The sequence below is a fragment of the Molothrus aeneus genome, chromosome 5 (assembly GCF_037042795.1).
Source record: "Molothrus aeneus isolate 106 chromosome 5, BPBGC_Maene_1.0, whole genome shotgun sequence".
NCBI classification, from domain to species: Eukaryota; Metazoa; Chordata; class Aves; order Passeriformes; family Icteridae; genus Molothrus; species Molothrus aeneus.
Window position 1 is genome coordinate 8,239,623 of NC_089650.1, and position 21,701 is coordinate 8,261,323.

At 43.7% G+C, this 21,701-nt stretch overlaps 1 protein-coding gene and 1 long non-coding RNA gene across 2 annotated transcripts in view; one reads left to right on the top strand and one right to left on the bottom strand.

The window, feature by feature from the left end:
* The first annotated feature begins 1,653 nt into the window (after positions 1-1,653).
* On the top strand, positions 1,654-6,719 carry LOC136556435 (uncharacterized). Its single transcript, XR_010783678.1, has 2 exons — positions 1,654-3,297; positions 4,483-6,719. It is a non-coding gene; the product is annotated as an uncharacterized lncRNA (long non-coding RNA).
* The window catches only part of DUSP16 (dual specificity phosphatase 16), a 59,694-nt gene continuing 39,978 nt past the window's right edge, over positions 1,986-21,701 (bottom strand). The window contains exons 6-9 of the mRNA XM_066549644.1: positions 13,911-14,074; positions 10,382-10,541; positions 9,573-9,696; positions 1,986-5,678 (exon numbers count right to left, since the gene is read on the bottom strand). Of these exons, the coding sequence (XP_066405741.1) occupies positions 4,547-5,678; positions 9,573-9,696; positions 10,382-10,541; positions 13,911-14,074 (1,580 nt within the window). The 3' untranslated portion in view covers positions 1,986-4,546. The remainder of the gene's footprint in view (positions 5,679-9,572; positions 9,697-10,381; positions 10,542-13,910; positions 14,075-21,701) is intronic.

The window sequence follows — 21,701 nt, forward strand, 5'->3', positions numbered from 1 at the left end:
TACAGCAGTGGAGCACGGTGAGGGTCCCTGGGAACGGCAGCTGAAATCCACTGCTCAAAGTGAGCAATCCCTTGCAGCAGGACAACTCTCCAGGAGTGTTTGGCAGCATTTTACATGCCAGGAAAGCAGCCCCTTCCCAGAGGGGTGGGTGTTGCAGAAGGCAAGAAATAGCTCCCTTTCCTTTTCTATTTATGGTGACTCTTATTAATATTCTTGGAAGTGCAGAACTAGCTCAAGGCTTTAGTGCAGAAACATTTCAGTTTGCCTCAGAGCAACCATTTGGACCTGGGGGCCAAGAAGTTCTTTGCAGCCAGCATTCAAAGAGCAAGTGCTGTTGCCAGGCAAATCTGATGGATTAGGAACACTGTTCTACCTGAATTCTCAATTGTGGATTTGTATGTGTAATGTAACTGTGGTATTGTGTATGTTACACTGTCTAAAAGTGCTAGAATAACCACTTTTATCACAGATTAATAACAAATACAGACTAGCTAGGTGTATGGCCGGCTAATTAAGATGTCTGGCTAGGTAAATTTGGTTGAATCACAATGATTTTGGATTTAAAAAGTAACAATCTTATTAGAACCCTAGTGCTGTTCCCCTTGTTCTGGTAGAAGTCAGTTTGTAACTTGTGCTGTGAATCACAGCATATTGAGCACCTAGCTGATGAATACAGGTAGTAAAGACAGTAGTTCACCTGATTACCACATTTCTATTCTCTTATCCTCCCCAGGCCCCTCAAAAGCAGGGCTACCTGATCCCTGCTGGGAGGAGGTTTGCTGTTTTCAGTTCACTTCATTCTAGGAATTCATTGTGATGGTTACATCAGGAGCCCGGTGACCCTGGGGACCTCTTCCCAGTAATGCCAGGCAGAGAAATGAAAATGAGGTGTTGGTGACATGCATGAGGCAGATTTCAGTTGCCCCTTGGGTTTTTACTGGAGGTGGAGTTAGACTGTCTCTTCCCAGAGCTGGCTGGTGGCAGGGCCAGGGATGCAAAGCAGGCAGGAGGAGTGGTGAAAGCTGAAGTGAATGCTTCAAAAAACAGAATTTGAGGGAACAGAGCTACTGCAATCAGAAGGGGCTTCAGAGTGGGGTGAGCAGCTAAATCTTAGAAGATTGTCATGTCAACCTGTTGTGTAGGCTCAGCAGCTGATGATGCCATTGAATTTGCATGGTTCTTTTTTGTTCTCTAGGAGCTGCTAGATCTTGTTTGTAGAAGATAAGCACAGAAACTCACACAGGTTGTTCCTTGTGCTCTGACGGATGGTTTGGTTTCTTTTAGAGAGGATGAAGATTTTGCATTTCCCTTTCTGGGATTGTGCTTTGAAATTCTCAAAAGAAAAGGCTTTGTTACTGCACCCTGTTTGAAGCTGCTGTTACATAAGCTCAGAGCTTTCTCCTCTAAGGATACAACTGTGGCAGCCCTCTTTAATTCTAATCTGTGCTATGTTTGTGTGAGCCATTCTCTGAAGCAGCAGTGGGGGTGTGCTCCAATCTCAGTTAGCAGAACTTGCCCTGAATTTTTCAAGACTGACAGCATCAGTCAAAACAAGTATTTAAACAAGTAATTAAATTATTTTTCAAATAAGCAGTATAGGAGGGAGGCAAGAAAAAAGCATGGGGTTCATTCTGGGTAGCTTCAACAATTTGAGATACTTGCTTCACCAAGACCACACCAGCTGCCTGAGGAACAGGTTACTCACACCTGGATTAGACAGTGGGGGTGTTAATGCAGGCAAGTGCCACTGCTGCTCATCAATGGAGAAGAAGAAGGGGGATGATAATCAGGGACAGGTGAGAGCCCTAAATGGTTACTGGTGCTGTAAAATCACTGCTGCCTGTGAGAAGTGGTCTAAAGCTGCTCCAGCCCTGTCATTCATGACCACACCTGCAGGGAAGGGGTGTCCCATAAAGGACAAGGCCCCTGCTCTCCTGGCTGCTGGGGGAGTGGGTCCTGCTGCAGGTAAGACACTCCACAACTCCTTCCCCAGCCTTCTGTATAAACAGGTACCATTTCTGATTTTATTTCATCATAACATACATGTAATGCTCATGACACAACAAGATGAGAAACTCACATCTCTCTGAACCATTTCACCAGCTTGCCATACACCAAACATGCCAAGTATGCCACACACCAAATGCCATACGTTATATTCATTGTGAATATGTACACATTTTTCCCTCTCACATCCTCCACTTTGCTTTTCAGCCTTCTGCAAACCATTTCCAGTATTGTTCAGGGACAGGACTCTAGTTCAGGTGTGAGCCAGGGCACCACCCTGTGCAGGACATGGGGTTAAGGCTTCCTCCTCTGGGAACCTGCCCCCTCTAAGTACTGAGCCTACACCTTGGATTCATCCAGAACACACTGGGAATCACGAGGAGCCACCAGACCAGATTTCAGTTCTTCAAAAGGCAATCAACCAAACCAACCCCAAACATACAAAGAAGGGGAGCACACACATGTCTGAGGAAGCACAAAAGAGGAAGAATCAGTTTCTGCCTCTAGGGATTGATACGTGTTCACTCCCATTAACTGGTTTAAATCAAAGCCACCCGCTTTTCCTGAAATGTGGCTGAGAGGAGCCCTGCTCAGCTGTTAACACAGGCAAACACACACACAGCTGAAAATAGCTGTGATGTCATCACTTCCACTGGAGATGTAAACAGAGACAAGTGGCAGCACGTTCAATGAACAGCCAGCACCTGACACAGTGGCCAGCGTGGTGTCAGCCTCTCCCTTGCCCAGGCCCTTTGTCCAGCCTCTTGTACACGCAGCACAAAGAGCCTCTGGGCTCAGGGACTCCTGGTGCCTCCTCTCTCTGTGCCTTTTGCACTTTTTAGGATCAAGTTAATCAATGCTGTAGCTTTCAGTGCTATTTTCAACGGTCCATTGTAGGAAATTAAAGTCACATCCTAGCCACAAAACAAAACAATGACAAAAATCTTCTCCACTTTTCAGTATAGTAAAACCTGAGATTTGAGTCACAAACTAGCTAAACTTACAGTAAAAAAACCCCAAACATAACCCAAGCTGCTGACTTGAATTAGGGCTTCAGTTTGCTGCTGACAATTTTTTTTTTTAAAGCTGTTGGTCAGGGTTAATTATTTGTTACTACAGTTTTCAGCTGCCTGCACTGAAATGGGACAAAAGAATGCAGTTTCCCCTCAACATGTTCTGAGGAGAGCTGGGAAGGCCCTGAGGGCAGGAAGGATGCAGCTTTACACAGTGGCTCTGGTACCGTCCCTCGCTGACCATAAACCTCGTGGCAATGAGCACACGGAGCCCAAGGTGAGCAGCAGCCAGGGTGGGAGGGGAAGCAGCTGGGTTGCTGTTAAAAACATGAGCAGGGCTGTGCCTCATCTCCTGTGAAACCTCCATCCTCGAGATGCAGGTGTCTGCCCTGGGGTGCAGAGGGTGAGAACGTGGTAGAGCCTTGAGCATCTGCAGTTCCCTGGAACTGCTCCATTAAGGACAAAACCCACTACAGCTCAAACCTTCTTTAAGGTTTCTTTACCTTAAAGAAACCCCAAACATTTGAATTGTTTTTCAGCAATTGAATTGTTAATGGGCAAGAAAAGTGTGTTGTGGCCACTCGTACCAGCCACTTCTCTTGCACGTAGCTCTACGTAGCAACCACTCTTTTATAGCTTAGAAGCCAAAGCAGCTACCCCTCTCCCAGAAGCCAGTTTAGTATCAAAAATACAAATACTTTATCAAAAGACTGGGGGAAAAAGACTGGGAGAAACAGTGCTAAGTATGGTTCATTCATCTTTTAAGATTAATTGCTACTGAGCCAACTGAAACACTTGTGCGTGGACAGCTTTAAAAAAAAAAATTAAACGTGGCCAGTCATTACTTGTTCACATTGTTTATGAACTCACTACCAGCATGTGGCAGCCATAAAGCCCTAGTTTATTTTATGTATTTTTGAGGTACTGGGGTTTTTTCTTTCTCTGAAGCAGCTCTCTAGCGAATCACCTAAAGCCTATTCATTAGAACAATAGTTACACCAGTATTTACATTTGTCTGAACGGTGTGTTCAGACCAGCCTTGCTGTAACCGGTCCCTATGGCCTTTGGAATCGCTCCCAGTCTCCTTTTCTTTTAGGAAAAAGGTCTCCCTCCAGAGGTTGGCTCAGTGTCAGGGCTAAGGTGCACTGGTGAGGACGTGGGGCATGGGGAGGGAAGAACAAAACTAGTTCTGACAGGTAGGAGCATGGTTCAGTGGAAGCAGAGAAAGGGTTTGACACCAGGAGAGCTTCCTTGTTAAAAGCCACTGAAAGGATGGGCAATCCATTGCACAGAGTTGCTTCCTCTGACAGGGAAAGGTCTGTGAAATGTTCTACCCTTCTCCCGGAGAGGAGAGAAGCCCAGCAGCAACCTCAGTCTCCCTGCAGTATCACACCCTTTCCCTGGCTCCCAGCAAAGCCTCCGGTTCTTCCCTCTCCCCCCACCTTTTTACCCAAAGTTTCAGATTTACAGGGACCTCTCACACGCCGGGGGAGCAGCTCTGCCACAGTCACAGGAGCCTCCGCCCCTCAGGACACTTCAATGATTTCCATGCTGCCTGAAAAGCTGGACTGACTGCCCACTTTGCCCAGTTCCTCTCTGGATCTGTTGTCCGCCAGGATGCTCTCCCCGAACTCCATCTGGCAGCTCCTGCGCTTGAACTGCTTCTCGAAGGAGCTCTCCTCGTGCCAGCTGCGCCGGGAGTCGCCGCGGTCGGCCTGGCGGGCCCGGCGGCGCACGGCGCTGGGCTGCTCGCAGCCCGAGGGCAGCTGGCTGCAGCTGTAGGCGGGGAAGGCGCCGCCGCCCCCGAACACCGCCGAGGCCGAGTAGAAATGCGAGGAGGACTCGGCGGCGAAATACCAGCTGTTGGTAAGGGACGAGGGCTGCGGGGCCAGGATGTCCGAGTGCCAGCCCTTGAGGCCCAGCCCCGCGGCGGACTTGGCCAGGTGCTGCTGGCTGGTGGAGAGCCCGAACACGAAGTTCGTTCTGTAGGTGTCCTCCACGCTGCCGCTGCGGTGCAGGGGGTACAGCAGGGGCCGGCCCGCGTGTGGCCGTGAGGCCGCGCTGTCCAGCGGCCACGGGCCCGGGCCCTCCTGGGGCCGCGCCGCCTCCTGGTCGGGACTGCTCTCCGGGCTCTGCTCCGACACCTCCTGCACGGGGGAGAACTGGCACAGCTTGCCGCTACCCTCCAGGGCAGCCGCGTGTTTGTAGTACTCCAGCGTGTCCTCGGAGGAGGCGAAGCCCTGCACCGATGCGGTGACGCAGCTGCTGCTCGCTGAGTAGGACACGGATTTGATGTCCAGGGAAAAGGAGCGCTTCAGGCGGTTGCTGTCCTCCACCTTGTCCAGGGAGACGTGCAGCCCGTTGATGCCCTGCACCAGCGGGCCGTCCTCCAGCGGCGCCGGGTGCCCGCGGGTGTCCGTGGGCTTGGGCTCCAGCAGCTCCGAGGCGGCCGAGAGGCAGAGCTGGCCGGGGGAGAGGCTGCTCTGGCCGCCCTCCAGCACCTGCACCTGCTCGCTGCTCTTCTCCAAGTGCAGCAGCTTCAGCTTGCTGATGGGGCCGGGCTGGCCGCTCTGGTTCTTGAGCTTCTTCTCGAAGTCCAAAAGCTGGCCCAGGAAGTTGAAGTTGGGAGAAATGGTTGGCCTCTTTTCTTTCACAAATCTGGTAAGAGGGGACAAACAAAGGGAGAATTAATTCAAGAGCCTGCTGCTCAGGTAAAAGACAACCCTACACTGAATGTTGTGCCAGCCTATTCTTAATTTGGACTAAGGTTCAGTCAAGCATAAGTGACTTGAGGATGGAGTTTAAAAAAGGCAAGTTTGAAGCAAAATTATGTTTTCTGCATGCTCTCAATTGTCTCTGTGAGAAGTGCCAATCACTTCTTTTTAAAATTTTAAAAGTTTAATAGTAATAAAATGGTTACGAAAATAGTAATACCATTAGACTAATTATAATTTGGACAAATTGAAGTAGGACAATATGAGACAATAGAGACAAAGAGTTACAGACGTCCAGGTACCTTTTTCTGGGCAGCACAATAAACATTTAACTCTCCATGATGCCCACAAGTGATTCAAGTGAATCATTTCCTGTATTTACTTCATCACTGGGATCTTTGCTACCTTGGTTTCTGACCAGAGTAAAGAACTCCTGGAATTTTGCACGAACAGCACTTGAGCTTTAGCCAAGAGACTACTTCCCATGTGCTACAGAGAGTGGACACCTTCCCCACCATTCCAGTGACATCACCTGTTCCTGTCAGCCCTCTCTTGTCACCACTGCACTGCCTACCCTGTTTGTCACTGTCAGGCAGGACAGAGAGCCCTGGTGCATTCTGACCTTGTCCAGCAAGCGCCAGTGATTTCTGCCCCACACTATAACTGACCACTGATGGGTGACCAAAACTAGAAAGGTGCAAATGCAGCATTAAAACAAAAACCCTCTCTCAAGCCCTGCAGGGGTTCAGCACTACAGGGAAACAAGATTGCCAAATCTCTGGAAGAGTTCACCTGTTTTGGGTATTTTTGGGTGCTGTAGGAAGCAGCCTGACTAGCACAGGTGTGCCCATCCATTCATGCACTGCAAGTGCAATGGTAGAGAAAATGTTTTGCTGAACCAGGATTCTAAATGTACAAAAGACTTGTATCACATGATTGCTGTTATTTATTTCAAAGTTAAACATAAATACTTGTTTCCTACCTGTCTGATTTGCAATACAGATAAATAAGTACTTTGCTTTTAACAGGCTGCAAAACAGAGGTGCCCAAATCCCTCCTCCTCCAGTTTTGGTTTTGTTTTTTTTTTTAAGAAACATTCCTGGAACTATGCTTAACCAAATGACAAGAGAATTAACAAGGAAAGAAACCTTGAGGAACTAAATCTAGTACAAACACACATATAATGTGTCACTGGGAAAATCAAATACTATTAAAAATAAAACCTGTCTGAGGAAGTGTACAGAAGATGAGCGTGCAGTCATTAAAAGCAGTGTGAGAAAAATGGAAAGGTGTACTTGTGTATGTGAGTACATGCTAGCACATGAACAATGTCAAAACTTGCATTTTTTTTATTACTATTTTTTTTAATTTGCCAGAGAACAAACAATCCTAGGAGTAGTCAAGCTGACACTATGACCTAGAATACCAGATTGCACAAGCTGATAATGGAAACTTCCACCAAGAAGTGTAACACTGGCAAATGGAGAAATCTAGTGAGTCTCCTCAGGAGAAACTCTGTAGTTTGTCCTCTTAGCATTTGATGTGAAGTTTTTTAGCAATTTGCTCAAGAATTCATAGTCTTTGTTCATTTTTTCCCAGTCAAAATTGTTGTACTTGGGTTAGTTATTAGAGGAAGGTCCTTCTTGCCAGTGTTCTGGTAGCATCCTCAACACTGATCTTTCCACTTTCTCCTCTCTCTCCAAAATACTGGGCAGTCCCAGATTTAAAACTAGAATTTTTAAAAATGAAAAGAGTAGGGAAAGCATGCTGGATCCTCTGCTTTGCAAGCTTTTTAATCTCAAAATATGCATTATTTTTTTCCAATTGGAAAACATGTATAATGTTTAATTCTTATGTTTATTTCTGTTAAATAGTCCATTATACAAAAGATTTTAAAAGTTTATTTCTTTGGCTTCAAGTAATAGTATCACCTTTTTATTTTTGTAATAGTGTCAGACAAACATTTTATCTAATGACTTCCACTAATTCAAAGAAAAGAATTTTTCTTTTAAGCTTGGCCAACAAGAGATCCCAAACCAATGAGTGAAATGTTCTGCAGATGGTTCTCCCTGAGCCATATCAAAGGAAATATGACAGAATATAATCTAAATTTCACAGCAGTTGCTCCCTCCTAAGAGAAAAAGACTTAGTGGGATTAATCCTTCACACTCTGCTCATGCTTTTGATTAAGATACAAACTAGAATTTAATGCAGAGACTTCATGGAGGAATTTAGAAGCTCCCTGAAGAAGTTCCTTGAGGTGTGTGCAGTGTTTGGTTCTCTACAGCTCTGCCCTCAGCCACTACAGCCTCAGACCAGGCAGGTTTTTCACTGAGCTCACACCTTGCACAGTATCTGTCCATATTGACTATAATTGTTATCTGTACCTGAAAAACTGAGCTTTAACTTCTTAACCAAACCTGTTCCCTGTTGAAATTCCTGCACAACAGCAAGCTACCAGCAGGCTCTAGTAAGGAAATGTGGGAAGTGTCCCAACACAGCAGGAGAGAGCTGTAGCTCAGGCCCCTCTTACATGCAGCTTTTTCACTGCACACATAGCAACGTTCATCAGCTTAAAAGTTTCTGTGGAAAGCACACTCCACATGGCAATACCCAGTGCTCATCTCTCTGTCCTCATCCCTGTTTTGGGGATGGTGGTTTGGAATCACACACAGGTGATTCCAAAGGGGCTCCTCTGCCCCTGCTCCAGGGCAAGTGCTCAGACTGGTTCTGTGTAACTCCTTACAGTGATGCACTAGCTGTGCCAGGGAGCCAGCAAAAAGAAAATCACCATTTTCTGTACAACACAACAAAGCAGTTGGTTAAAGTAAATAAAGTAAGAAGTCAACCAAGACACCTGGTGGAAAGTGTTCACAATCCAAGTATAGAAAAAATGGTAACTGTAAAGGAGGAAAGGGAAGGGGGTCTCCACAAACACTACCAAATGCCAAATGACATGATACTTCAAAATGCTTTCCCACACAGTCACTTCAAAAGCAACAAAGAAGCTCTCTCCATTCCTGGGCATTTCACTTTCAGGCAGGTCTTTGTGAGCACTACCAGACTGCAGGAAACAGATCCAGCCCAGTATTTGTCCTAAGTGTGGCTCTAAATACCAAATACCCTCAGTTCTCTCTTCAGCCTTGACCACTCTGCTGTCCCTGTGGCTCACAAGATGCTGTTACATGTGTGTGTTTGTACACAACAGCTGTGGGTCAGCAATGATGCTCCCACCAAAACACTCCCAAACCATGCACTGCTCCTCTGCAGCAGGATGGAGAGGAGAGCTGGAGGCACATGGGCTGAGATAAGAACAATTTACTGGGAGCAGTGATGAGATTAGAAAATGAACAGTAACAGCAGCATAGTAATGGCAGAGGGGTGAGAAAGAAGGCAAATGATTCACACATGTGGGAACCTCAGGGCACCCAACCCTGCCTCAGAAGGGACCCTTCCCCTGCTCCCAGCAGTGACAGGAGGTGGCACAGAATAACCTCCAGGTCCTGGCCATGCCTCTCCTGGCTATTGCAGAAATTAACCCTGTCCTGGCCAGAAGCAGGACAAGACACATACATTGAATAGGCAGTTTACATACCATGTGATTGCCTGCTTGGATCAAAGATCATTCTGCAGTGGGCAATTAATATTAGCTGTGTGATATCTATTCAATACCATTAATCTGTTTCTGGAGGAAACCTATGCTTAAAACAAATGTGGCCAGTGAACTACCAGATAAAATGTCTGCTTCTACCCTTGGTCATAGAACCTTTTATCATCCACCCTATAAAAACAGGGCAACAGGCACAAGAGTTAGTAGGAAGGGAGGATTTGTCCCTACCTGTAAGCTTCATCCAAGGACATATCCATTCTTTTCATGATGTATGCAATGGCAATTGTGGCAGAGCGAGATATCCCAGCTAAACAGTGCACCAACACATGGCCATTGGATGCTTTTGCTTTTTCTACATGGCAAAAGAAATTGGCAACTGTCAAACTCAGCAGCATCATACCAGGATAAAAAGTTTTTAAAGAAAGCAGTGTTATTGAAAATTATTCAAAGCTTCCAATTGAACTGCTAATTGCAAATCTCATGGAAGCCTTGAAACAAAACTCACTTATTTCCTCTAGCACTGTGTAGTAGCATTGAGTATAGAAAAAGCATGACTACACACAGGAAATATCCTGCAGTCACAGCATAGCTCATTTTAATGTGCACATAAACAGCCCTATTTAGATGTCTGGGAAAGGTGATTGTTTCTAATTTTATATGCAAGTAAAAAGCAAGCATTCATGATGGAACAATCTGGCCGGTTCAGACATGGCTAGTTCACTTCCCAAAGGTAAAGGCAGAAGTTGTGTGTCCAGATTTCTAACCCCCTCTCTGCAGACATACATCAGGCATCTGAGAGGCTGCCTGAAAGCAGCTCTGAAGTGTCTTTGTTCTGGAATGCAGCAACATGCAGTGGCACAATCTCCCCACTTTTTGCTCCTGTGCTTATGGAGTGATGCTGATCATGTCCATAGATCCTGAGGATATTTTCACACTACCCAGAAAGAGCTCTGGGCTTCTCCAGCCAAAACAGCACAGCAGACACACAGAGAAACCCAAAGACTGTTTGAGAGAGAGAATTAAAATTTTCCACTCACCTATAAAATCGACTGATTTATCCAACCAAGGTAGAATTTTCTCACAAAAACTGTCATTCACAGGCACTCTGAGGAAATGGGATTCTGGAATAAAATCAGGCTTTGGACAAGTATTGCTGGCATTCAGGACGTAGCCAATGTCATTCTGCTGCATCAGCTCCTAGGAAAGAGAGGAAGATTGAGCCTAGGAAAGTCAAATGGTACCTTTGGCACATTACAAAGCTAAAGACCAAACTGAAATTTGTGTTGGAATTGCTCTAGCTGTGTAAGGGACATTCTTCTAGGAAAAAGAGAACTCCTCAGCTTTGAATTCTTTTAACAACTTCTAATGAGACATCCAGTGTGTCCAAATAAGATATGGCCTGCAAATCCCATAAAAATAACAAAGAACAGAAGTAATGGTAGAATACCTTCTGCTACTCTGAAGCATCACTTCTAAGAGAATGAACTTTTTACTACTTTAGTTTAAATTCTCAGCATGCAAGCTGACAACAAACACTTCCCACATGCAGTTTGCTGACCTGAATATGTGTTTTCCAGATCACATATCTGGGACTGAAATTGCCCCATCACAGATATTGGGAAATAGGAAATGAAATGGATGCCTCCTGCAGTCACCTCTCAAGTCCAGGAGTTTCTTGTTTCTAAGGGAATGTGCAAAACTCTCTCAAAACCTCAAGGAAAGAGGTTAAGATCCTGAATTAAACCATTTCCACACAGCACTGAGTGGCATTTTATAGGAGTCCTGTTCTGTGATGTACAATTTCAGTTTTCAGTCTCTAGGCCTCTTGCCTCTCACAGAAATGTCACAGGAACAAGCAAAGACACTCAGTGTACATTTAAGAGTCAACTGGCCTTTTAAGTAAGTCAGTTTCCATGACTGAAATAAAAGAGAGGCACCTCTTTTCTGCATCTCTCCATATGCATGGTATCCAGAGTTGTGCAAAGTAGTTTGTGATGCAGTGGGCACCTAAGTACAAAAAGAAGAAGTACTGGAAGAAAATATGGAAGAAGTACTGGAAAAGTAGAGATGGCTCCACCACAAGCCATCCAGTCTCCTCCAAGGAAGCATCTTGACACAGAAAAGCAATTTAGCATGTTAGGGTAATGCTTATCAAACTGCCATGGTTCAGAGAGGATCTGGCAGTAAGTGACATGCAACACGGCTTGGACACTACTTACACTGAACATAAACACTGGGGAGCTTTTGGCCAGATTTTTATGGAAACTCTTATCTCAAAATAAACATTAAGAAAAAGGAAACAACGAAAAATCTGGTTTTAATCCTTTTTCTTTCATAGCAGATATATAATAAAGTTTGCCAATCCATAGGAGCAGCAGCATGAACGAATTCTTACAATGCTGATTTCAACTCGAGACCTACCAGCAGAAAAATACAAAGTCACAAAGCCAAATGGTTGATTCTTCCCCAAATTCTTTCTACAAGCATAGACATCTTTTAGTGAGGAGAAACAGGGAGATGCTTATTGAGCAGAAGAGCCAGAACTGTGTCCTGTTCAGTCAGAGCAGTCTAGCCTATGATGTTGAGCTCTGGTACCCCACACTCATGGCACAGTATGGACAAATGGACTGCCATGGTCAGGTTTGTTAAGAACATAGCTAAAGGGGGGATGATGAATTGGGAAGAATAGAAAACCTTATTATTTCTTTTAAAACATGATCATTGATGGGCTGCACAGTCCAGCCATCACAGTTATGCCAGGTTTTTGATGTAGGATTGATTATTCGTATGGAACAAGAAGGCTGCAGATGCCAAAGTCCAAAATCTGCAAGCCAAGAAAACCACCCCAAAATATTAGTGCTTGTCTTTCAGACTGAGGCTAAAGAAAGAAGTTATGCTTCCTTCTGTTCTGAAGAATCAATCATTCCCACTGTGACATGCTCCAGTGCAATAACCATAACAGTGACTTCATTGTAAGGCACCCAAGAGGAAAAAGTGAATTACGATGGGAGGAAGATCCAGAAATCCTAATACTAACAACTCTGTGACAAGAAGGTAAATGCTCTTTTGTAAGCTTATTTACATTTTATGACTTGTTTAATCTGAAAATTAATAGCACCTTAAAATGTCATTTTGTTCCAGGAAATCAAATCCAGGTCTGGAAGAAAAGAATAGTTATGCAAGTGGGAAGGCAGAAAGTTATACATTTTAAATGCTGGCACAAGCCATGAGGTGTAAGTAGGAAGCTCCTTCAGGGCCATAACCACACTGCAGTTTGCTTTCTGTCACACTAACTTTCAGAAAAGACACTGCCACTCCTATGTAGGTTAGAATGCAATTTTCCTCTCTTTCACAAAGAGCAAGGAAGATCTTCAGTAAAAGTAAATACTGTCTTGCAATGCCACCAGTCTATCACAGGAAAATAACCACAATGTAGCACACTGAGAGCCAAAATGAGCAAACTTTTCTTAGAACTCTTAGGAAGTTTAAATGCTGTTTTTTCCTAGCACTTGAAGGAAATACTAAAACCAGACAATCTTCCTTTGTCCTGCTGTAACCATGAATATAATTGTGTCAACCTCCAAGACCTGCCAAAACAAGCAGGTCAGAGCTGTGACAGGAATGCACTTGACCTGCAGTCATGGCAGATGTGACAATTGGGTTGATAGGTTCCTGAGGAATGTACCATTCCATCTGCCCTAGCATGAAGGAGAAAGACACCCAAGTTTCATATTGCATGACCCATAGATTAATTACATGGTGTGGGGATCACTGTTTCTCCCACAGCTTTCCATGGCTTGTGCATTACCTGCCTCCACTGCTGCTGTTTCACAGCTGTAATGATACCCCATGATGGAAGATCCCTGGAGATCAGATCCTCCTTCCAGTGACCCACATGGCACCCAGAATGCTCACCTTGTTGAGGACATCTCCCTGAGGACATCCAGTGACCCACATGGTGTCGCCCTGATTTTTTAAGTTCTTCTAAGCCTTCTGATGTTTACATTCTTGTAACGAACTTTCTCACACACTTTATGTAAATAACTTATTGTTTTTCATTCTTTTATGGAGGAGGAGAAATTTGATGGACTGTTGGTTTGTCCAGTGCCATTGGAGAGGTGGCACTTCCACCCTCCAATCCACTGTCACTTTTGGAAATCTATAAATGTTGGAGTCAGAAATTAAAAGTGCTTTTTTCACCTTGGGAGAGCTGCTTGCCCATGTCGTGTTATTTCGTGTCCTATAGCGACAACATGGCACCAGAATGCTCACCTTGTTGAAGACATCTCACTGAGAACATCCAGTGACCCCATGGCACCCAGAATGCTCACCTTGTTGAGGACATCTCACTGAGAACACCCAGTGACCCCATGGCACCCAGAATGCTCACCTTGTTGAGACAGCTCACTGAGAGCACCCAGTGACCCCATGGCACCCAGAATGCTCACCTTGTTGAAGACATCTCACTGAGAGCACCCAGTGACCCCATGGCACCCAGAATGCTCACCTTGTTGAGGACATCTCACTGAGAACACCCAGTGACCCCATGGCACCCAGAATGCTCACCTTGTTGAGGACATCTCGCTGACACCCAAGGTAGAGATGAGGCAGGATTCTAGTTGGGCCAGTGTTGGAAACAGGTAGGCAGGGTTGAGAAATGCAAGTAGGGATGAGTGTGGATTTTCCTTCACAGAGACCAGGGAAAGAGCTGGAGAACTCAGCAAATCCACCTGTGAGAGGAAGAGCAGGTATTTAATCTACAAATGTGGTGGTGCCCATGCCAGTTCTGGGAGAGCAGAATTTAGCATGGGAGATGGGGAGGCACTGAGGGGCAGCAGGAAAGCCTTGGCAGAGAAGCTGTGCATGTGCCTTTCCTTAGGTCAGCTTTGTGGTTCTCCAGACAAAAAGGGAAACAATAATCCTTGGGTTTTCACTCCCTAGAATATGAGAAGAAATACACTTCTTTCTGTGGAACCATACATCAGCAGCCAAGGCTGGCTACATATTCCCACTCTGCCTGGAATATTTATTTCTCTCCCTCCACTTCTCAGAAGTTTTTGATCCTCCTTCACATTCTTAATATGTGGAAATGATTCTTCAGAAAAACAGGTACAGCACCCACCACACCATAAGCTGGCACACCTTTTAGTCTCCACCCTACCAAGGTGCTTTCTAGACAGTTCCTTCTCCCATATTAGCTTTATACTGAGAGCTCATTAAGAAAAAAGTCATGTTTACTCCATTTGGTAAAAGCATTAATATGCATTTGGTAATGCTTACTTTTAAAATCCTACAGTACTAATTAAAATCCTGCAACTATTTTGTGTGCTGCTCCACAATTAATGTATTTCATCCAGGACACTGGAAGAAGTTTCATCTTTCAAAACCACACCAAGCCAAGGCTTCTCCATCTCGAGTGGGGGAGGTGAAGCAGAGGGAAGACTCACAAAGCACAGTGAAAATCCCCAGCTCTTTCCTCCCCGATGAGCAGAGTTTTAACTGAAGGAAGAGTAATTATAGCCTATTCAGAATGGAGCACCTTTTTATCATCAAGGAATTGAAGCACTGACGTGCTCAATCTGCCAAATGCTATGTTCACTATGATTACAGTTTGAAGATGTGAATTAAAATTACTCAGGAATAAGCTAATGTACTGTTCTGCCAGGGCTTGCATTACCATTGCCTGAATTATGCCTATTCTTTAGCTTTTAAAGCCTGTATCATTAGTAAATGTTGAAATACCAAGGCAATAGTGTGTAACAACCCATTTCATCTAATAAAAAAGCCAGCAAGCAGATTCTAGAGCAAGCATTTTATGAATTAATTTCTGCTCAGTCTCCTGAATTAATAAATAAATGAATGAACAAACAAAATAAATAACTTGACTATTTTGTGAGACAAGCTAAGGCACTGCCCATCAGAAGCACAGATCCTGCTTGTTCCATCAAATGAGAGGAAGAGTTTGCAAAACAATTCTCTCACATACTTGCTAAATTGTCTTCTATATGGCCCAATGTTTTCCTTTCTGTTACAGGAAGCATTCCTTGAATTTATAGGCAGTATATATCTCTGAGATTGAATGTAAGCAGTTATTTGAGAGGATAGTGAAGAAGAGGAAATCAAGTATTTTCCTTGCTTTCATTTGCTTATCCTTTATTTTCTGGGAGCATTGTTGGCTGCTTTGTGGATCCTCTCACTGACATGGCTGGAAATAGCAAACTCCTTACAAAGAAGCTGCAGAAGCAAGGATTTTACATCTGTGCTGTCTTTGCAAAACACTGTATGGGAAAAGTTCAGCAAAAAAGCCCTTCCCAGCTACCTAGGGATTGGTCTCATTTCTGTGTGAAAACTGTGGCAAGAAATTAAGCAGGAAGCTAATGTGCAAAACACCTGAGATTCTGGGGAGATGGAACCCATGCTCTGTCACCCTAAGATAAGGAGCACTCTTTTATTTTATTTTATTTTTATTCCAGAACTCTTTCAAGGCCAATTGAAATGATTCAAGATTAGATGCTTCAATACTTCCTCTATGGCATTCATCCTTTCAAAGTCATGTTTTGTAGTCATGTTTTGTCTTTTCTACTCATGCTTTCCTAGTAACATGTTGCTTCAGGATCTTTACAACATGAATTACACTCACAAAACTCAAATCTTCAAAGTCTGACATTATACTGCCTGCCTTTACATGTGCACCAAGTGAACCCTCCTTTTCTCTGAGCATATTTTAATCTGGTTTTAGTATCTGTACTGAATTGATTTGAGAAAGCACAAGCCCAGTGATTTTTTGTTTCAAATATTAAGCTGTCTTCCCTGCCATCCTCTAGGACCAAGTTTCCAAAAGGTTAGTAGCTTTTGAAGGAATGTGCCTTTGATTTTTGGCACTTCCCAATATGAAAAGTCCATTCTAGGTTAATGTGTATGGAAAAATTGCTTTAAAAGCCCACAAGCAAGCAAATCCCAAACCAAGAAAACACACTCACATATGCATCCTGCTTAAGTACCAATTTCTTTAAGTGCCACAAACTATCAGGGGTCTGGAACAACAGCATCTACATGTACAATCTCTGAGCTGTCATGGCATTATGAGACTCATTTCTGTTCAAAAGAACTGTACTCATCACTCTTTGCTTGCACTAACTTACAAAATATACATATTTTTAAAATACACAGGGAAATGTATTAAAAAACTCCTCAGCATCTAAAAATGTACAGAGAAAAGAGATTTATTTCAAATGTCTCTGTTTTCTAACACAGATGGTGGCTCCCCAGATGAACTCTATGACCAGTCTACATGAGGAGCCTCTTATGAGGAAAGTGTTTTAAGCACTCAGACCACCTGTACACTTCTGCTGTAAATGAAGCAGTTTTCAAAAAATAAACCTTAAACACTTGGAAAATTAATTTAGTCTACAGGTAGGAATGCAGAACAGAAAATTGAGCCTTGAAAGAAAAATGGGCCAGGTTTTGTTTCATATTCCATAATTTGGGGATGACCTTTGCAAGAAGGCAATTTTTTTCCTTTAAATCTCGTTACCTACCTCAGTTGGAACAGGGACATTGGCAGCACTGTGCAGTTTGTTTTAATTAGAGAAAATACACTTTTCTTCTGGAGCTAGTTTTTAATAACACCCTTTCTCCCACCACTGCTCCAGCCTCATGTGAATAATAAATCAATTGCAAGAGCATGTTGAAACTATGGGGGGGAGGAAAGCAAAAAATCCACACATCATTAACAGAGCTGCTGGGTTAATAGAGTTTCACTGAATTCTTTGATAAATGTCACTGGGCCTTGGAAATACATGACTGACAAATAACTCCAAAATATTCTCTCCTCAATAGCTCTGAACCACACAGGTTTTCTGTATTCTTAGTGGTAAGCTGAGCTGAAACAGCTCTCTTGACATTCAACAGGATGTCTCTACAAAAGCATGTCAAGGTGCCAAAAAAGCTCTCTGCTTTTGCAGCCCTTGTGTGTGGCAGACAACCCAACACCTCCCAGTCCTTACAGCAAAGTGTTTCTTGCTTACAAGCCTCCACATCATTAGCAGAAATCTGGCAAGAGCCAATAAACCACTTGATTGCCCTGTTGCTATGGTTCTGCAAAGTGGTGACTACAGACTTCCCTTTGATCAAGGCTTCCCTAACTACAGCTGGGATCATAAAGGTATGATCTCTAAGGGAATCTTGGTGTCAGAAGTGTCAGATCCCTTCTCAGCCAGCTCAGGAAACAAAACGGGGCCAAACCCAGAACGGATGAAAAAAGTTTCAGCAAAATTCTGTGGTAAAAGTTAGTCCTCCTTATAGATTCACTGCCTAAGTCCTTATATAAACAGAATTCCCAATTAACTTTGCTAGAAACAGGAAGAGGCAGGGAAAAAATATGGGATCAGGAGGCAACAAATGATAAATACTGTTGATTTGGGAAGAGCTTCCTTTCACTGAGGGAATGGAATCCATCCAGATCCTTATGATTAATTAGTTTAACTACAACTAAACACAAATCACAAATTAATTCAGAGGAATGACTCCTGGGAAGCACAAGCAGTTACAGCAGCTCATTTCTCTGTTCTGTGGAAACAGAGCAGGAGCATTCCAGTGCTGCCAGCTGCCCTGCTGCAATCACAGACAGAGCTCTGCAAACCACTCTGCAGCTTTGCAAATGAAGGATCAGCTAAGCCTCAAAGGTCTGGATTGAACACTTTGTTTTCAATCAAAAGTTGTGAAGTGCAGATCATATTTCATTGTTTTTGTCCAATATTTAATAAAGCCTTTCCAGTTAAATGACACCCTAACAGGACAGATGGATGGTTCTTAGGTTCATTCCATGTTACACTGGTTTCTCTTCTTCCTCCTGGTCTTTATATTTCCTTCAATGGGATGTCAAACCATTCAGAGATGTGACCATAATTAGACAAGACAAATTCACAGGAAACATACTAAGTACTGATTTGGGCCAGGGAAGAACAAAAAGGTTAAATAGAAGGATCAGTTTTCAAAATGCAAGCATTATTCTTCATTCACATCACAAACCACAGATGCTCCCTCATACATCCATCCTATCTCTCAACTTAGATTCAACTTACATGTATTTCTAACATATAGGAAAAAAAACCCCAATAATCAGGAAGCAATCCTAATATCTCTTTATAGTTGCTCATTACATTAATGTTGAAACAGCCAATTCTTGAAACAGGCAAGTTCCTTTTCATCATCAAGTGTCTGCAGAAATGTGCACCAGAATTTTTATCCTTAATTATCTAGAGAGAGCTGCTCTTGCTAATCAGGCATGTGCATACTGGCAAAGCAGACAAAGGAGCAGAGATCTGACTGTGCTTCAGAGAAAAGTGGGTTAAGTTTGTGAAACTAAAGAGCAGCAGCTGAGGTGCAACTCTGAGTTTCCACATCTCTGCAAGGAAAGGGAAAGATGAAAAGAGGGGACCTCGGCATTAGGTGTGATTTGTTTTTTCTAACTCTCCATCCAAGTACAGAGACAACTCCTACAAAGTGAGAGCTCCATGCATACACAAATCCTAACAGTTAAAAAAGTAGAAACAAGCTGACAGTGCATTTGTGCCATGAGGATTTTGTACTATTTCTTTGCAAATGCAGTCATGAAACCTAACTTGGAATGAAAGAAAGGTGAGAAAAGAGGTGTTCACATCCCTTCACATGTTTGCAGTGAGCCTGGCCAGCTACAGCTCAATGGAGAACCCCAGCAATTGCTCCTGAGCCCCAGAGCCTGGCAGTGTGGCCAAGGCAGAGGGGAGAGGAGATGCAGCTGGAGAAGAGGTGGTAACCAGGGTGAAAGTCTCTGGCATCTTCTCCAACTAATGGAGACTAACTCCAAAGACCAGAGGAGCAGATTTGCACTTTCAGGCTACATAAACATGTTTTTCATCCAAGTACCTGAGGGGCTTCAGAACCAAGGGATCCCACCTGCCACCAGTGCCCATCTCACAGCAGATCCTTGCATGCTTCCAGCCTGAGCTCCCTGAGCTGCTTGGTCACACCAGCAAATCCACTCCCAGCTCAGCTTTTCAGGGAGAGACACTAATTTGAGGCTCTGCACTGTACCAGTGCTCATTTCATACAGCTCACAAGAACTTCCATTATTTTTTTCATTTAATGACTCCTTTTGTCAAGCCTTATTGAAGCTGAGGAATAAGCTTTTGAAACATCTTTTGTGGGTGACAGCAGAGTCACAGACGACGTGGCAACCCCTAAGAGCTTGGCTTCCCTAAAACTCCAGGCTAAGAAAAGCCTAAGAAGTGTTTAATACAACATCCCTGCAGCTCCATGTGCCTCACCCAGGAGGCACAGAAAGATCCTGTCTGGTGCTCCTGATGAAGATGTAAGAGACAGTGGATGTGTCCTTTTTTCACATGGAGTCTGCTGGAAAAGACCACAGACAAGGCACACTGGTAACAGAGTAAACTGGCATTTTTCTGAAGTGCCATTTAAATCAGATACTGCTCCTTTCCCCCCGTTTTGGATTCTGACTGTTCTGAAAAAGCCAAAGGGAGAAATTGGTTTTCTTCAATGAATTCTTGAAAACAGACTAGAAGCTACTTCCTTCCTTTTCCCACAAGACCTAATTGTCTGCCAGTACATCAGTGTTAATTCAGCATCAAAACCCATTATTTTAAAGCAGGGAGTGGAAAAGGTCTGAGACCCAAGTGATGAGTCAGAAAACCAAAGACTTCATGCATGTACTCAGACAGCATTGCAAGAAGGAGAATATGAAGCTTGTGGATTTAACAGACAACTTCACCTTTTTAAATCCAGTATTTTCTTCTTCATTAAGGGCACTAATTATTCACAATTTTATATAACCACATAGTAATAAACATTATATTGCTATCCCTTTCTAAAAAGGAATATTGCCATACTTTTTTTTCCTTTTTCATTTAATTTTACCTTTTAAAGGAAATAAAGAATAAAAAAGCAGGAAAATTTGCAACTGCCTCTAAAACATAATATTTAGCCCCTATGATTCTAAGTAAGCCTCACCAAACGCCTGTATTCACCAAAGGTATGTAGTGGAGTAACTCATATTTAGCTTTTGGGGCTTTCTTTTCCTCTTCTAAATAGCAATTAGAATTTGTTACTGTAAATACTGATTAGTGCCAGGGCAGTAAGGTAACATTACCAAAAACTAGGCTAAAAAAAATAAATCAAACAGCACTACAACAAACACAAAATATCCAAACCCCGAAGTTTTCAGTTTGCTTTGCCTCGGAGTCTCTTGGTGCTCTTTCCCAGTCACATTCCTGTTGAACATTAACATGTTTATCTAAAAGCTGCAGTATAGATTTTTTCCCTTGCCTTAAGGAAGGAAAGCTGTAAACTTTCTGACTCACAAGTTTTATGAATCTGCAATGTTTCCACTCTGTTTAAACGAGGCACTACAATTGCCGCATTCCAGCCCTGCTCCGCAGGGACCCGTGCCATTTTCCATTACATAAGCTCAGGCTGGAGAGCCCTGTTGGGAGGGCTCCCATCCCATTCCTGTCCCTCCTCCTTCCACAGGATCCAGGGTTTCAGAGTTTGGGGAAGCCAGGGGTGTTTTTATTCCAGTGGTGTTGAGAAAGCGGCCCCGTTATTCCAGGTGTTTTACAAGCACAGTAGCAGGGGAAGTTCTTTGCCCTGGAGGGTTTCTGCCTTTGGTAAGACAAGTTTAATAGGCAGGTTAAGCAAACAAGGAAGGGAAGATGTGTGAGAATGGGCTCAAGCTTCCCATCCCACCCAAGTGCCATATTCATTCCATGTGGCATGGCAGGTACAAAGAGCAGAGTGGACACCCTCACTCACCCTTTCTGCCTTTAAGGGGAAAAAAAACCCAAAAAAACCTTCACCATAATTTCAATTAAATTTCACAGGCATCCAGAGGTACCCAAAACAAAAGCAAACTTAACAAGTTATTCTTGGGTTTGCGAAATGGTACGTGAGGTCTATTTTAGTCAAACCTTGCTCTCTCTCAAAAGACAGGATACACATATGAAAGTAATAAACCCTACTCCCATTCTTCAAGTGCTTAAAACAATTATGGCACTAAATGAACACTGAAAATTGCATTTTAAGTACAGAGGGTGGGAGGATAGTCAGAGGTCTGGCTGTAGCCAAGGGTACTTGCTTTTCTAGGCTCTCTTAAAAATTGATGGAGAGGGAAACTTTTCAAGGGGGTGATTCAGAGCTAAGCTCCTCTCTCATCTCCTCCCTGCCAACACTGGCTGTACTCCATGGGTTATGGGACCACTTGGGAATATTGCATTCCCTCAGCAGCAAGATTTGACCTCTCTCAGTAGAGGCTTCCTTCTGATGGAATCAACCAGTCAGAATATCAGGAAAGCTGGCATC